Source organism: Rutidosis leptorrhynchoides, chromosome 8, assembly GCF_046630445.1.
Source record: "Rutidosis leptorrhynchoides isolate AG116_Rl617_1_P2 chromosome 8, CSIRO_AGI_Rlap_v1, whole genome shotgun sequence".
Classification (NCBI taxonomy): domain Eukaryota; kingdom Viridiplantae; phylum Streptophyta; class Magnoliopsida; order Asterales; family Asteraceae; genus Rutidosis; species Rutidosis leptorrhynchoides.
Genome location: NC_092340.1, coordinates 288,827,574 through 288,845,184, shown reverse-complemented (window position 1 = coordinate 288,845,184; position 17,611 = coordinate 288,827,574). Strand labels below are relative to the sequence as shown.

Here is a 17,611-nt window from a genome sequence, read left to right as displayed (position 1 = left end):
GTTATGGGTAAAACAAGATTGGATAATTTTTCTCATTTTAGCTACGTGAAAATTGGTAACAAATCTATTCCAACCATACCTTAATAAACTTGTATTGTATATTATTTAATCTTGAGATACCATATACACGTATACAATGTTTTGACCTATCATGTCGACACATCTATATATATTTCGGAACAACCATAGACACTCTATATGTGAATGTTGGAGTTAGCTATACAGGGTTGAGATTGATTCCAAAATATATATAGTTTGAGTTGTGATCAATACTGAGATACGTATACACTGGGTCGTGGATTGATTCAAGATAATATTTATCGATTTATTTCTGTACATCTAACTGTGGACAACTAGTTGTACGTTACTAACGAGGACAGCTGACTTAATAAACTTAAAACATCAAAATATATTAAAAGTGTTGTAAATATATTTTGAACATACTTTGATATATATGTATATATTGTTATAGGTTTGTGAATCAACCAGTGGCCAAGTCTTACTTCCCGACGAAGTAAAAATCTGTGAAAGTGAGTTATAGTCCCACTTTTAAAATCTAATATTTTTGGGATGAGAATACATGCAGGTTTTATAAATGATTTACAAAATAGACACAAGTACGTGAAACTACATTCTATGGTTGAATTATCGAAATCGAATATGCCTCTTTTTATTAAGTCTGGTAATCTAAGAATTAGGGAACAGACACCCTAATTGACACGAATCCTAAAGATAGATCTATTGGGCCTAACAAACCCCATCCAAAGTACCGAATGCTTTAGTACTTCGAAATTTATATCATATCCGAAGGGTGTCTCGGAATGATGGGGATATTCTTATATATGCATCTTGTTAATGTCGGTTACCAGGTGTTCACCATATGAATGATTTTTATCTCTATGTATGGGATGTGTATTGAAATATGAAATCTTGTGGTCTATTGTTACGATTTGATATATATAGGTTAAACCTATAACTCACCAACATTTTTGTTGACGTTTAAAGCATGTTTATTCTCAGGTGAATACTAAGAGCTTCCGCTGTTGCATACTAAAATAAGGACAAGATTTGGAGTCCATGTTTGTATGATATTGTGTAAAAACTGCATTTAAGAAACTGATTTTCGATGTAACATATTTGTATTGTAAACCATTATGTAATGGTAGTGTGTAAACAGGATATTTTAGATTATCATTATTTGATAATCTATGTAAAGCTTTTTAAACCTTTATTTATGAAATAAAGGTTATGGTTTGTTTTAAAAATGAATGCAGTCTTTGAAAAACGTCTCATATAGAGGTCAAAACCTCGCAACGAAATCAATTAATATGGAACGTTTTTAATCAATAAGAACGGGACATTTCAGTTATCTGTAGAGTCCTTATTAGTTCCAAGAAATCTTTCTTCATCTGGTTAATATCAAACGATGGACAATACTACTCACAGACTTTATTAAAAAACTATTTCCATGTAACCTTACTGACTTGTTCTTTAGGAATACATGAAGTCAGTGAATCCCACCATACTATAGCTTTGTTTTTCAAACTGACTCGCATATGTACCACAAGGCTGCTATTATGGTTCGCATTGACACACATCCAATGCTCTTTCTACTTCTATTAACAAATTCAATGTTTCAGTCGCGTTGAGGGATTCCAGAATACTATGGGGGTTTGCAATTGAGAAATTGTTTACAAGTACATATCTTTTGGTTTCCATGAAAGGTTGTTGAAATATTTGCATCTAGTTCATCATTTGGTTCAGATACTGGAGATTAAATTGAGGTGGCATAAAGTATTGTTGTGGCTTTGGGAATTGATATTGTGTCTGTGAAGGTTTGCATTGGGTACAGTCTGAGATTGTGAGTTTTGAAATCCTGGAGGAGTATCATCAATATCTGTAGATTGTGCTAATTCTAGCACAGCGACTCTGTACTAAGCTTCCTTCAGCTTACCCTCTAATTCCTGAATATATCCTAGTTGGTCATCTTCCGACTCATAACCTTTAGCAGGGGCTCTATATGTTCCGGGGTGCGAAAGGCCAATTGCGTTCTGATCTCTGTTACTCATATCTATTTTACAAAACAGCTTACACAAATGCTTAGTGGATAACTAGTTTGTGCTATACAACTACACACATATATCCTTACATTCACTTAACCCATCCCCAAGGACATGTTTGACGCAACTCAAGGTTTGGGAACAAGATACACATGTATACTTGCTGTCAAATCTATGCTCTGATACCAACTTGTGACACTGGTCATTTTTTTTTATCACAACGGGAGTATTTTAAATATAAACAACTATATGATTAATTACAAGAGACATATTGTAACAACCCAACCCGTTAACCAACCAATAACGCGAAATAAAAAAATATTTTGCTGGTACAGCACATGGCGCGGCGCGCCACCTTTCTGCGCGGCGCGCAGAATAGCCTGGACAGGCTGCTGTCCCAAAAAGTTCCAAATGCGAAAATGTTTGACCACTTCCCAACACATTTAGACTAAACGGTTTTCACAACATATTATAATAGTTAAAACTAACACGTTCCATCAATAAAAAGGGTTTTATGACACCGGGCCCACATATGCCCAAATTACCCTTTAAGTACCAATTTCAAGTTTTCGACTACACGACTTTTAACACAAAATAAAGCCGAGCATGGCGATTGGGGATACGCTACCCAATCCTAATCAATCCAAAAGCAAGCCTTCTAAAGCAACTACGCGAGTCCACTAGTCCCACGCTTACCCGAGCCACCGCATCCATGCAAATCTATAAAAAGGTAAACAACGAGAGGGTAAGCTAACGCTTAGTGAGTGAGAATATACTACATACATATATATGCGTAAAACGGACACGCCACATAAATAAACAAATACCGCATACCGAAGCATCCAAGCATAAAGGCAAGCTAATCTAAGCATACCGTACGATCACTAAGCAACAAGCTAACAACATCAACAATGAGTAAGTTCACCAACGACAATGTGAACAAATGCCAATAAGCTACACCCGGAGGGTTAGCTACATCACGACAATACAACATTATACGTATACAATATTTAACATGCTAAACAATCACTAACACAATATGGTTAACCATGACGCTATTGTGCTACCGGCTCGTGGTTCACACCATACGTATTTGAGTCATACTCTTTTATAGTGCTACCGACTCGTGGTTCACACTTCGATGCTACCGGCTCGTGGTTCACGCCTCATTTTATAGTGCTACCGGCTCGTGGTTCACACTCGATGCTACCGGCTCGTGGTTCACATCTATTTTTATAGTGCTACCGGCTCGTGGTTCACACTCGATGCTATCGGCTCGTGGTTAACATCTATTTTTATAGTGCTACCGGCTCGTGGTTCACACTCGATGCTACCGGCTCGTGGTTCACATCTATTTTTATAGTTCTACCGGCTCGTGGTTCACACTCGATGCTACCATAACATCCACAAACAAATACGCCATAAACATGAACGCATAATTATTCCACTCACAATATTAACCCTTCGCCATTGGGGTTATATAATCCACATCACCCGTCCATGTGATAACGTACACACAAAGTGTGCACCTCGTCAAAGTGGTCAACCAAAATGCACAACCGTGCCAATTGGACCTATACACAAGTCCAACAATTCCACCTATACGAGAAGCGAGCTCTACAAGCGAGAACCCCTTCACCCGACCCGCACCCATCCTACACATACATATGCATATAGGATATTAACACTCACCTTGTCGCCTTGAAGAATGCTACCGAATAATCCGCAATCGCCGATGGAATGTACCTAATCCATTTATCACATAACAAGTAACACAATTAGGGTGGATATACAAATCAACCTAAATTGACAACTAGTGCAATTTCGACCCAAATGCACTTCCAAGCACAAATCGCGCCCAAACTAACCAATAATCACTAACACAAGTAAGAATGATCCTAATATGCCAATCAAACCCAATCATAGGTGTTAAACACCTATTTTGCCTAAAATGACACTTAAACCCTAATTTGACCCATAAGAAGTCAATATCATGTCATTAGTAAGTTTTGACACCAAAACATATTTAACTCGGTTCTATGCTTCAACTTAATCCATTTTAAGTTTATAAACCTTATTAAATCGGCAATTGAGTCATAATCATCAACAAACCCTAATTTTGACTCTAGTCAAAATTAGTCAACCATAAGAACCCTAATGGTTTCCAAAACACCAATAATCACTAACACTAGTGATTACACACCATTTACAAGTCTTAAACATGGTTAAATCATTAACCAACCCAAAACCCGCCAAAAATCAAAATAGCAAGTTTCCATAAACCCTCTTCATCAACCAAATGGGTTTTACAACTAACAATCTCAAACCCTAACTTGAATATCAAATCTAACAAATGAAATTCGGAGTTAGAACTTACCAATACTACCAAAACATAGCTAGGAGCGAGATGAACAACTTTAAAACCCGAGCTTTGGCGAGAATTCAACTCCTTCTTCTCCAAACCAAGCTCTCTCACTCTAGAACTCTTCCTCTCTCTCTAGATGTGGATGAGAGTGTTTGTGTGGGTGAGAAATGAGCTCCAATGGAGTTCTAGATCAGTCTTGATGACCCCAAACCGACCCCAATTGAAAAGACCAAAGTACCCCTCATTTAAACCTTTTAAAAAGGCTAAAAATTGCTTCTGACGCGATCGGAGCGCCGCGTCATAAGGTGGAGCGCCGCTCCAACCTTCAGGTCAGTTTTCAGAAACTTGTTTTGGCCATAACTTTTTTACCGTAGCTCCGTTTTCGATGAATCAAATATCGTTGGAAACGTAATAAGATTTTCTTTCCAGTGGTAAGGCTTTGAAACATCAACACAAACTTTATTTAGGGTTGAAAAGATACGTACACACCTTGTCACTTCAGACAACGTCCAGTTTCTTCGACGTTCGAGCAAGCAACACGTACATGCTTCGTACACCTCATACACGCATTGTACACCATAAATACATTATGTACCATAAATATTTGGGTCTTGCAACTCTCCCCCACTTAAACTCGATCACATCCTCATGATCCTCGTCACTTAACCATCCGGACCTACACTCAAAGGTCCTCAACATATGTTCCAATCCGACTTTCTTAGGCAATCCTTCCCAATGAATCGCCTTTAACAACTAAATCTTCACCCGCAATTTAACAAAACCACCATCCGAGCACTAAAACATGCTCTTTTCCCCATATCGGGAAAAACTCAACCAATCTCGTACCGAGATATCAATTCCTTAGCGTACCTTTACCAAGGACAACGCTAAAAGCGACCAAGTATCAACCTAAAGTCAACAATCCGAAGATCGAACCACATGAATCCTTACGGATTACACTTACCACTAAACATCCTTTGTAGTGCACAATATAACCAATACGCCACTATCCTAACATCATAAGCAACGGCTAAAACCAAAAGCGCTCAAAACGACTATGGCAACGCTAATCCTAAGGTACACGAAAATCGACTATTGTTACACCCGTAACAACATGTGAGCGAAACACGGCTATCACATCACTAATCACACAACATGGTCCTCACGACCCCACCATCGGTGTATAAAACAACCGATAGATCACTCAACACCGGATGAAGTCAGCGGACCCCGTCAACGGTCATGCTTCACCGATATATCACTACTCCCATGATGAAGTCAGCAGACCCCGAAGGTCATGCTTCACCAATCAACAATACCATGATGAAGTCAGCGGACCCCGAAGGTCATGCTTCACCAATCAACAATACCATGATGAAGTCAGCGAACCCCAAAGGTCATGCTTCACCAATCAACGCCCTTTTAGCCTCGAACAACGAGTAGCGTAACATCGAGCTCTGCTACGCAATAGTGAATCCTAACGGATACCACTAACCATTCACACAATCGAGCAAGAACCACCTATATCGAACATAGGCACAAAACAAAAATACTCTAAGAGAGAATCCGACACACACATCCCTTAATCGAGGGATTTCACCTTGCTCGTCAAACACGTCCATTATCTCTCAACGAGATTTACCACATTACCACCTCGGTGATAATTTCCAAATCCAAAATCATAAGTACAATTTAACCAAAATTGCACTCTACCACTAATCGACCAAAACTAGGTCCCAACACAAGTTTAGGATCTACCATAAGCATTATCCGAATTCTCACCCTAAGGTCCCCTCGTGCGGGAGTATAACTCCCCCACTTGGAACTACGTTCCATATCCACAACTCGTACAATGCTACCAAAAGTAGACTTTACCAACAATTGGGTTCACACGGCCCATCACCATATCTTGCTCTAATCTTGAGCACCCGAAGGATTTCAATCAATCCTTAAACACTTCGAACGAAAAGTGTAACACAATTACACAAACCATACCCCCGCAATCATCCAATTGCTTTAGTTTGTCAAATTCCACCTAGTCACTCATGTACCTAAGGGTTTCTCCTCGGTACCCTAAGTACAATGTAACCACAACACAATCGGAGTCGAACACCACGCTAGTAGGTATAAAAGAGGCACCTAATGTCGCATCACGTAGACTCCTTTACCAACATACATCGAGATCAACACTCGATTTCTCGAGTTTCATCCCACCCGTCGAACCTCATGGTTCATCAACTTCAACACAAAAGCGAACACGCTCTAGCATTCGAACACCAAAACTCATTTCCATGGCTTGGTAGAAACATTTCCCAAATACTAAGAAATGCTTGGTTACGCCAAGTCTTACGACCTTCGCCCAACAATCAAAATGTCACCATAGGGTACTTCCATTAGGAACGTCACCCATGACAATAACATGCACAACACGATGCATTTAACATACTCCAACTCAAACGGCACATAATAAATAATCAAAGGACATATTTATTAAAACGAAACGTACCTTAACGTCTCCTTGCCGCCCCCGTCCCCGCTAACTCGGGACATTCGGACTTACGATGTCCTTCTTCTTGGCAATTGAAACATACTGTGCCATCACCCTTTGGCACCGGACATTCCCAAGACTTGTGACCCCTCACGCCATAATTGTAACACCTAGACGCATTAGAATCCGATATACCAGTCCGTGTACCACCCGTACTCACACTCAGACCCTTAGTCCTCTTACTTGGAGCACCAAAAGAAAAAACCCTTCTCTTACTTGAAGGTTCACCAACCTTCGATCGCGAATACGACTCGAAACCTCTAGCCGCGGTGAATAACTCCGCAAACGATTTCACCTGAACTCTGCTAATCTTACTCTTCAAGTCATCATTCAAGGTTCGATAGAAATCCTGCATCAACAAATGATCATTCCCCAAATACTCCAGGCAAAAACGAGCCTTCGCCATAAAGGTCGTCTTGAGACTATTCAAATCCATAGAACCTTGTTGCAAATTTAGCAACTCATTACGCATTTTCGACAAATCGGCTGAAGTTCAGAATTCCTCAAAGAATTCCTTCTTAAACTCGTCCCATGATAACGCCATAAACTGTTCACCACCGACAAGATCAATCTTACCATCCAACCAATCCCTCGCCCTACCCCGCAACAAACTAGTAGCGAGTCTCGTCTTTTTCTCGGGAGGGCAATCAATAGTACGAAAACACCCTTCGACATCCGAGATCCAAGTTGTACTGATTAAAGGATCCGGCTTTCCGTCGTACATCGGGGGTTTAGTCCTCATGAAGCTTTTAAGACACTGCTCCATTTCACCACTACTTTAAAGTTCGGAATACTTCCTATCCATTTATTCTCGAAACGCACTCATTTGCTCCGCAACGGCGGCCGCAAATTTAGCGTTAAACTCCAAATCGTTCGTCTCGATCCCTTTTCCCGTAGCAATTCTAAGGAATGCAAAGCGATTAGATCACGAACGTATAAAGCACACACACAATACCGCCCCATCTTGCTAAACACTCGTCGTACATCACTTGCTAGACACGATTTACACCCGTAATAAGGTTTGCAAGTCCTTATTACGCACACACGCCGTATCAACTCGTTAGTATAACGACCGCCTCGCTCGATGATATAAACAAACACAAACAAAATTCTACGTGATATGCACATACGCGAGAATTATTATCACAACACAATTAATATATTAATAATATCCGCATTACTAATATAAACGTTAATCCACCTACAAACAAGGCACTAACTATAACCTATTCCGACCCGTAATCCTACAAGTCCCGCAACAAATTAAGCACACACAAAAGTCTAAGTCTAGGCACCTATCTCAAGTCACCTAAATCCCTTAGACCATGCTCTGATACCACTTGTAACAACCCAACCCGTTAACCAACCAATAATGCGAAATAAAAAAAATATTTTGCTGGTACAGCACATGGCGCGGCGCGCCACCTTTCTGCGCGGCGCGCAGAATAGCCTGGACAGGCTGCTGTCCCAAAAAGTCCCAAATGCGAAAATGTTTGACCACTTCCCGACACATTTAGACTAAACGGTTTTCACAACATATTATAATATTTAAAACTAACATGTTCCATCAATAAAAAGGGTTTTACGACACCGGGCCCACATATGCCCAAATTACCCTTTAAGTACCAATTTCAAGTTTTCGACCACACGACTTTTAACACAAAATAAAGCCGAGCATGGCGATTGGGGATACGCTACCCAATCCTAATCAATCCAAAAGCAAGCCTTCTAAAGCAACTACGCGAGTCCACTAATCCCACGCTTACCCGAGCCACCGCATCCATGCAAATCAATAAAAAGGTAAACAACGAGAGGGTAAGCTAACGCTTAGTGAGTGAGAATATACTACATACATATATATGCGTAAAATGGACACGCCACATAAATAAACAAATACCGCATACCGAAGCATCCAAGCATAAAGGCAAGCTAATCTAAGCATACTGTACGATCATTAAGCAACAAGCTAACAACATCAACAATGAGTAAGTTCACCAACGACAATGTGAACAAATGCCAATAAGCTACACCCGGAGGGTTAGCTACATCACGACAATGCAACATTATACGTATACAATATTTAACATGCTAAACAATTACAAACACAATATGGTTAACCATAACGCTATGGTGCTACCGGCTCGTGGTTCACACCATACGTATTTGAGTCATACTCTTTAATAGTGCTACCGGCTCGTGGTTCACACTTCGACGCTACCGGCTCGTGGTTCACGCCTCGTTTTATAATGCTACCGGCTCGTGGTTCACACTCGATGCTACCGGCTCGTGGTTCACATCTATTTTTATAGTGCTACCGGCTCGTGGTTCACACTCGATGCTACCGGCTCGTGGTTCACATCTATTTTTATAGTGCTATCAGCTCGTGGTTCACACTCGATGCTACCGGCTCGTGGTTCACATCTATTTTTATAGTGCTACCGGCTCGTGGTTCACACTCGATGCTACCATAACATCCACAAACAAATACGCCATAAACATGAACGCATAATTATTCCACTCACAATATTAACCCTTCGCCATTGGGGTTATATAATCCACATCACCCGCCCATGTGATAACGTACACACAAAGTGTCCACCTCGTCAAAATGGTCAACCAAAATGCACAACCGTGCCAATTGGACCTATACACAAGTCCAACAATTCCACCTATACGAGAATCGAGCTCTACAAGCGAGAACCCCTTCACCCGACCCGCACCCATCCTACACATACATATGCATATAGGATATTAACACTCACCTTGTCGCCTTGAAGAATGCTACCGAATAATCTGCAAGCGCCGATGGAATGTACCTAATCCATTTATCACATAACAAGTAACACAATTAGGGTGGATATACAAATCAACCCAAATTGACAACTAGTGCAATTTCGACCCAAATGCACTTCCAAGCACAAACCGCGCCCAAACTAACCAATAATCACTAACACAAGTGAGAATGGTCCTAATATGTCAATCAAACCCAATCATAGGTGTTAAACACCTATCTTGCCCAAAATGACACTTAAACCCTAATTTGACCATAAGAAGTCAATATCACGCCATTAGTAAGTTTTGACACCAAAACATATTTAACTCGGTTCTATGCTTCAACTTAATCCATTTTAAGTTTATAAACCTTATTAAATCGGCAATTGAGTCATAATCATCAACAAACTCTAATTTTGACTCTAGTCAAAATTATTCAACCATAAGAACCCTAATGGTTTCCAAAACACCAATAATCACTAACACTAGTGATTACACAGCATTTACAAGTCTTAAACATGGTTAAATCATTAACCAACCCAAAACCCGCCAAATATCAAAATAGCAAGTTTCCATAAACCCTCTTCATCAACCAAATGGGTTTTACAACTAACAATCTCAAACCCTAACTTGAATATCAAATCTAACAAATGAAATTCGGAGTTAGAACTTACCAATACTACCAAAACATAGCTAGGAGCGAGATGAACAACTTTAAAACCCGAGCTTTGGCGAGAATTCGACTCCTTCTTCTCCAAACCAAGCTCTCTCACTCTAGAACTCTTCCTCTCTCTCTAGATGTGGATGAGAGTGTTTATGTGGGTGAGAAATGAGCTCCAATGGAGTTCTAGATCAGTCTTGATGACCCCAAACCGACCCCAATTGAAAAGACCAAAGTACCCCTCATTTAAACCTTTTAAAAAGGCTGAAAATTGCTTCTGACGTGATCGGAGCGCCGCGCCATAAGGTGGAGCGCCGCTCCAACCTTCAGGTCAGTTTTCAGAAACTTGTTTTGGCCATAACTTTTTTACCGTAGCTCCGTTTTCGATGAATCAAATATTGTTGGAAACGTAATAAGATTTTATTTCCAATGTTAAGGCTTTGAAACATCAACACAAACTTTATTTGGGGTTGAAAAGATACGTACACACCTTGTCACTTCAGACAACGTCCAGTTTCTTCGACGTTCGAGCAAGCAACACGTACATGCTTCGTACACCTCATACACGCATTGTACACCATAAATACATTATGTACCATAAATATTTGGGTCTTACACATATTTCCAAACACTTGTAATTAAAGTATTATGTTACAAAACGGTGTCACGTAAAACATCAGTTATTTAAATACAAAACGTCATTAGAGTTCATAATTTCCAAACACGTCTTCACCATCTAACACCCTGCCAACTAGCATACATCAATCCTAAACCTGCAAGGGAGGAATGTGGGTGATTTTACGAACACATCGCAACTAACTACACGCGAAACAGACGCTTCTTAAATAACGCTAAATCTTTGGGTCTATCTCTCATACATATACATACATGCACAATAAACAACCCAAACTAACCTCATCATACCGATGTTTCTGTTCCCTTTTTTACGCAATTTTTCTTCCATTAAAAACGCGCAGTACATTAGATATACTAGGTACTAGCCACATGTTTCCAAACATACCCGTAGTAACGAGTTTTAACCTCTGTATATACGTAACGCTATGTTAAATATGAATTTGCATCCCTAAATGCCCCGCGGCATCGCCTGGGCCGGTATTTTACAAGTGCAAATATGGAATTGTGCAATTACCTCAGCAAGCTTTTTATCAAAATTAGTTCATCAATGGAGCTCATTCACCGATAAACAGGAACAGTGTTTTATCCCTCAAAGTTTCAAATTGCTGTTTACTTGTATTTAATTATAGATCTGGAATTATTTTGTTGTGTTTTGGATCGATTGAAGGCTCACAAAGTTGGATCAAACATCAAGGAACCTTGATCTATCAACACTTTGCTCTGTGATTTGCTCAAATGATTCGGAGACCTCTGTTAGCTAGTAAGAAGATAAATAAAAAGGGTTCACATATTTCCTTGAATTATGTTGTTGTTTATTGAGATATCTAGGGATAAGAAGGTTTGGTTGATGTTAATGAACTAAGATCTGAGCTCAATTTGAAGTGTGAACATCAAAATACTGAAAGCACATATTTGAGATGTATGTAGCACTATGAAATGACGAACAGTAGCAGATATTGTGTGTAGCTATGTCGCATGCCGCTGTGAAGTTTCATTGTCCCTTTGTGGGTCTTAATGGCTGTCAAAATGGGAGTGGAAATGGGCTAGTTAGAAGTTCTCTTATCAAGCATCTTAGTGATCGTCATTGTGGTATCGATGCGCGGGATATCACTCGACACTCTCTTACTTCTAATTTGGGTGTTTATACTGAGGCTGATGTTACTTTTAGGCGTATGGGAATTTGGTTATGTGGTGTTTGCTACAAAACACACACGGTACGTGCTAAGTGCCGTCATGGTAGGGGCCCGGATGTGCGCCCCCCGATGAGGGAAATGGTGTTGTTCGTTTTGTGCTTCATAATTTTTCCAAGCCACTAGCTCCCTCTTCTCCTGCTCGACTTTGTATTGAGGATGGTTCAGTGCGTGATCATTACGATGGTTTTGACGTGGCTCTCCTTGATCGGTTGTTCTCTAAGGGGTTTCGCACGGTTAAGTCTATCCCTCCCAAGTGTCGTTTGGGGTTTTCTCGGGTTTTGAAAGGTGCTCTTGATAAGGTGATCTCTAAGCCTGATGACATTTCTAGTTGGGTCTCTTTGTTGGTGTTACCCCTTTGTACCCTTAAAACCTTTCGGCCACGGAGTAGTCGCGAGTCTAGGTCTTCGATAAAGCGTCGGCATCAGGAAGAGAATATTTCCCGTGCTATTTGCTCTTGGGGGACAGCGGGTGGAAGTTTACAGCTTGTGAGGGAGTATTTGGCTGAGGATTCTCCTATGTTGTCAGTGGTTGATGATGAGGTCCTTGATTTGGAAGAGCGTAATATTAAGCAGTGTCGTAGGAAGATTTGTGATGGCCATTACACTGCTGCAGCTCGTGTTATTTCTTCATCAGGCGTTGCTCCTTATAATGACGCCACACTGGCGGACTTGCTGTCTAAGCACCCTTCTTCTATAGCTCCATCCTTGCCTGATATGACGGTTGATCACCTTCACCTCGTTACGACTTCTGCTGTTATTTTGGGCCAGATTAAAAGTTTTCCTCGGGGCACTTCATGTGGTAGGGATGGTTTAAGTGCACAACACCTTATGGATTGCTTGAGTGGTGCTGATGTGGCAGTCTCGGATGAGTTGGTTGGCTCTATTACCGGGGTCGTTAATCTCTTTCTAGCTGGAAGGTGCCCTATGGAATTAGGAGAGTATATAGCTAGTGCTCCCCTCACACCGCTTGTCAAGCCCGGCGGTGGTCTTCGTCCTATAGCTGTGGGTACTGTTTGGCGACGTCTTGTTTCGAAGGTTGGCGCTGCTATGGTTGGCCAGTCTTTGGGAAGTTACTTCGATGGTCTTCAATTTGGTGTTGGTGTTTCTTCAGGTGGTGAGGCAATTCTTCATGCTGTGAATCGGTTGATTGAGGATCGTGGCTCTGATGTTGGCCTCTCTATGTTATTAGTTGATTTTCAAAATGCCTTCAATCTAGTTGATCGTACGGTCATGTTACGTGAAGTTCACCGCCTTTGTCCGAGTATTTCTCGGTGGGTTGAATTATCTACTCTAATCCAGCCAGATTGTATTATGGGAACCACACCTTATGGTCTTCTCAGGGGGTGCAACAGGGTGATCCCCTTGGTCCGCTGCTTTTTGCTTTGGTCTTACAACCCTTGGTTTCTAAAATCAGAGATAATTTTGAGGTTTGTATTCAGGCGTGGTATTTGGATGATGGCACTATTATTGGGGACACTTTGGTGGTGGGGAAGGTTTTGCATTTGATTATGGAGGATGGGCCTCGTTTTGGGCTACATCTCAACGTTGAAAAAACAGAAATTTTCTGGCCTACGGAGGACCCTCGCAGCAGGCAAGTAGGTGTCTTTCCTCCTAATATTGCTCGGCCTTTAAATGGTGTTAAGTTGCTAGGGGCCCCCGCAACTTCCGATCTTGGTTTTAGTAGTGAACTGGTGATGCAAAGGGTGACCAAGTCCATTGCTCTTATGGATAAGGTTGCTAAGCTTGATGATCCTCAGTGTGAGTTGTTGTTGCTTAGGGCATGTACGGGAGTTTCTAAACTCTACTTTACCTTGCGTACTTGTCCTCCTAGTATATTTAAGGCGGCTCAACGCGCTTTCGATGAAGCCCTTCGATCTTCTTTGGAGCGTATTGTTACTGCTTCAGGGCCTGGGTTTGGTGATTGGCAGTGGCGGCTTGCCACCTTGCCATTTGCATTTGGAGGGCTTGGTGTTTATTCTGCGGGAGATGTTCGTCATTATGCTTTTCTGGCTTCTCGATTACAGTCTGCTGGGTTGCAGACCAAGCTCTTACGTCATACGGGTATTGTTGGTCTTGGTCGTGATTTTGAAGATGCATTGGGTCTGTTTAATAATACGGTTGGGTTTGATATTTTAGGTAATCCGAGTGAGGTCGCTGCCCCAATACTCATGAAGAAATTGGCAGATGTTTATTTCACAAAGGTTACCGCTTCTGCAGAATCCACTTTTTCGTTATCTCCCCGACAATCGGCCTTATGGAAATCACAGCAGGGTGATCACACATCTGCTTGGCTAAGGGCAGTCCCTATTTTGGGGTTGGGTCAGACGATGAACGCAAAGACTTACCGATGTGTGTTGTGCTACCGGTTAGGTGTTCCTTTGTTCTCTATCTCGACGGCATGCTCTGCCTGTTCAAGGGTTTTTACTAGGGATATTTTCGGGGATCACGCCGTGTCTTGTGCTGGTATGGTGGGTATTAAGCATCGACATAATATTGTTCGGGATTCCCTTGTTGATGTTTGTTATCGATCTGGGATTTCAGCGAGAAAGGAGGTTGACATTGGGTTGTCTGGAGGGAACGACAGGGCCCTCAGACCTGCTGATGTGTTACTTTATTCCTGGGATTGTGGTCGCGATGTTTGTGTTGACTTGACAGGGTCTTCTCCTTTGACGCAGTCTGGGCTTTCTGACTTTGTCCCTGGACGTGCTGTGATTGATGCGGCTCGACGGAAGCGGGTCAAGTACGAATCTGGCTGTCAGGAGATTGGTTATGGGTTCATTCCTTTCTCATTTTCTTCCCTGGGGGAATTAGAGAAGGAGGCTGTTTCTTTGCTAAAGCGGGTTCAGAAGAGTTCGATGGCGCAAGATTTTAGTGCCGGTGCTGCTGCTCATATTTTTACTAGGATAGGTTTTGCTATTGCTAGAGGTGTGGGGGCCCAGATTGTCTCTAGGCTTCCCACTAATTTTTTGTAAGTTTTAAAACTTTTAAGTTTTTTTATTATAATAATAATAATAATAATAATAATAATAATAATAATAATAATAATAATAATAATAATAATAATAATAATAATTAATTATTAATAGCGGGCAAAAATATGATGCATATCTCAAACTTTAATATTTTCTTCTTCATCAATCATCTCTTTGTAAATGAACCTCAAATTTTAAGGCTCATCTTCTTACAAATTGATTAGAACAAGATATCGTCAACGAACTCATCACTTCATTCTTAATATTGTTCATATGCTTCGTTCAGGTAATTCATTTAGGGTTTCGATGTTAATTGATGTTGTTAGTCCCGTATTTAGCTTAGTAACGGTGCATTTCTACCAGTTATATGTTTATTGATTGATAATTGATTGATTTGATAATTAATGTTTCAAAGTTGATTATTCATTTGTGTTCGGAATAAGACAATGCTAATATTATAGTTGTTTTCTCGAGTTACTTAGTGGAATCATATAATGTATTAATGTTAATATATTAAAATTATATGTCATTCTTTCTAACTTCTTTTCTGATTTATGTGGTTTTGTGATTTGATTATTAATCACTGTACTTGTTGGATTGATGGAAGCAAGAAAAGAAGTTATCCTGATACTTAACATGCTTCTATTTGCTGTTAATACTTTGCTTACTAGGGTTTGCGCTTGTAAACATGTCAGATGATGTCTAATTCTACTGCTTTGTTGGTAGTCTTTCATGGTCAAAATCTAATAACGCTCTTAAAGATGCTTTTTTAAAGTTTGGTCATCTTCTTATGCGAAGGTGATATGGATCACATGTGAATTTAGGCTAAATGATCTTAAAGATGGTTTTTTTCTTCTTTTGGACTATGTGTTGATATTTACTGTAACAATTGATGATCTTACTTTTGTTTTCATGAAAGAAAAAGTTATATTTGCTTGCTGAAAAGCAATACTTTAATAATTCAAGCATGTGAATTTAGGCTAAATGATCTGTTTAATAATACAGAATTATACATTTTGTTATACCGGTAAAGGTTATATTATTCTCTTCCGTTGCGTTCGAGACACTAGTGTGGATTCAAATGTTGCAATTGTAGAATTAATGCGCAAGGTACAACACATAACTATATGGCTGAGTTTATGTGAGCCTTCGGGGTCACACACATATACACTTAGGCGTCATATATATTATTCAATTAATAAAGAAATTAAATTAAATAATTAATTAATTAGTTAATTAATATTTAAATTTGATTCGTACAATCGTATTGATCAAGGACCGAATTGTAGTCAATAAGGAAATTGGATTGTTATTAAAATATAATATTTGTTTTAATACATACTCTTAATTTATTTGTAAACTGACTTCAATTCGTAATATTCTTAAACCGACATTGATGTATATACTAGTTAAAGACCCGCGATTTTGCGAGGTTTTTGAAAGATGAAATCATTTATTAATACCATATTATATTGTATTTGTTATTTTGCTTTGAATTTGGTTATCCAAACAATCTAACATTAGAAGATGATCAATATGAAGTTGATTGTAACATCTTAGGTAACACGTTCCCCGGAGCATGATATTGTCCGCTTTGCCCGTAGGCGCACGGATTTTTCTTGGCAACCGCACACGACGAGCACTTTCCCAGGAGGTCACCCATCCTGGTAGTGCTCCCGCCTGAGCACGCTTAACTGCAGAGTTCTCATTAGATCTGCTGCGCTTGTGGTCCCAAAACGCGTCATGCTAGGAAAGGTCTCCACACCCTTATAAGGCATGCTTCGTTTCCCTTTCTAACCGATGTGGGACGGATGTAACACGGATGTTACAATCCTCCCCCCTAATGGGACACAGCGACGTTTGGTTCGGGGCCTGGCTCTAATACCATCTGTAACATCCCAGGTAACACGTTCCCCGTAGCATGATATTGTCCGCTTTGCCCGTAGGCGCACGGATTTTTCTTGGCAACCACACACGACGAGCACTTTCCCAGGAGGTCACCCATCCTGGTAGTGCTCTCGCATAAGCACGCTTAACTGCAGAGTTCTCATGAGATCTGCTGCGCTTATGGTCCCAAAATGCGTCATGCTAGGAAAGGTCTCCACACACTTATAAGGCATGCTTCGTTCCCCTCTCCAACTGATGTGGGACGGATGTAACACGGATGTTACATTGATGTTTTCATAAGAATACTATTTGTAATATATTTAGAAAAAAAATTTAATAAACATAAGAGTAAGATTATACAAACATAAGATCATACATTTTAGTTGTTTAATTGCAATTCGTTTTTAATGATAAGATCTGTAGCATATCAAACTTACCATCATTCATCGATTGACCTATCATAAAGTTCAATTACATACCAAAATATTCAATGGTTACTAAGCTACCATAAGTTATAT

General features: G+C 40.2%; 1 protein-coding gene across 1 annotated transcript; it reads left to right on the top strand.

Annotated features, from left to right (window-relative positions):
- Positions 1-13,464: 13,464 nt before the first annotated feature.
- On the top strand, positions 13,465-16,148 carry LOC139864298 (uncharacterized). Its single transcript, XM_071852875.1, has 4 exons — positions 13,465-13,505; positions 14,012-14,295; positions 14,371-14,697; positions 15,982-16,148. Exons 1-4 carry the CDS (start codon positions 13,465-13,467, stop codon positions 16,146-16,148), a joined length of 819 nt encoding a protein of 272 aa, XP_071708976.1.
- Positions 16,149-17,611: the final 1,463 nt, after the last annotated feature.

Excerpts from the sequence above, each read along its gene's own strand:
- LOC139864298 (XM_071852875.1), top strand. The coding sequence starts at position 13,465 with ATGTTACGTGAAGTTCACCGCCTTTGTCCGAGTATTTCTCG. Across the intron at positions 13,506-14,011 it reads CTTTGTCCGAGTATTTCTCG|GGCATGTACGGGAGTTTCTA; the intron begins GTGGGTTGAATT and ends GTTGTTGCTTAG. Across the intron at positions 14,296-14,370 it reads CAAGCTCTTACGTCATACGG|GTAATCCGAGTGAGGTCGCT; the intron begins GTATTGTTGGTC and ends TTGATATTTTAG.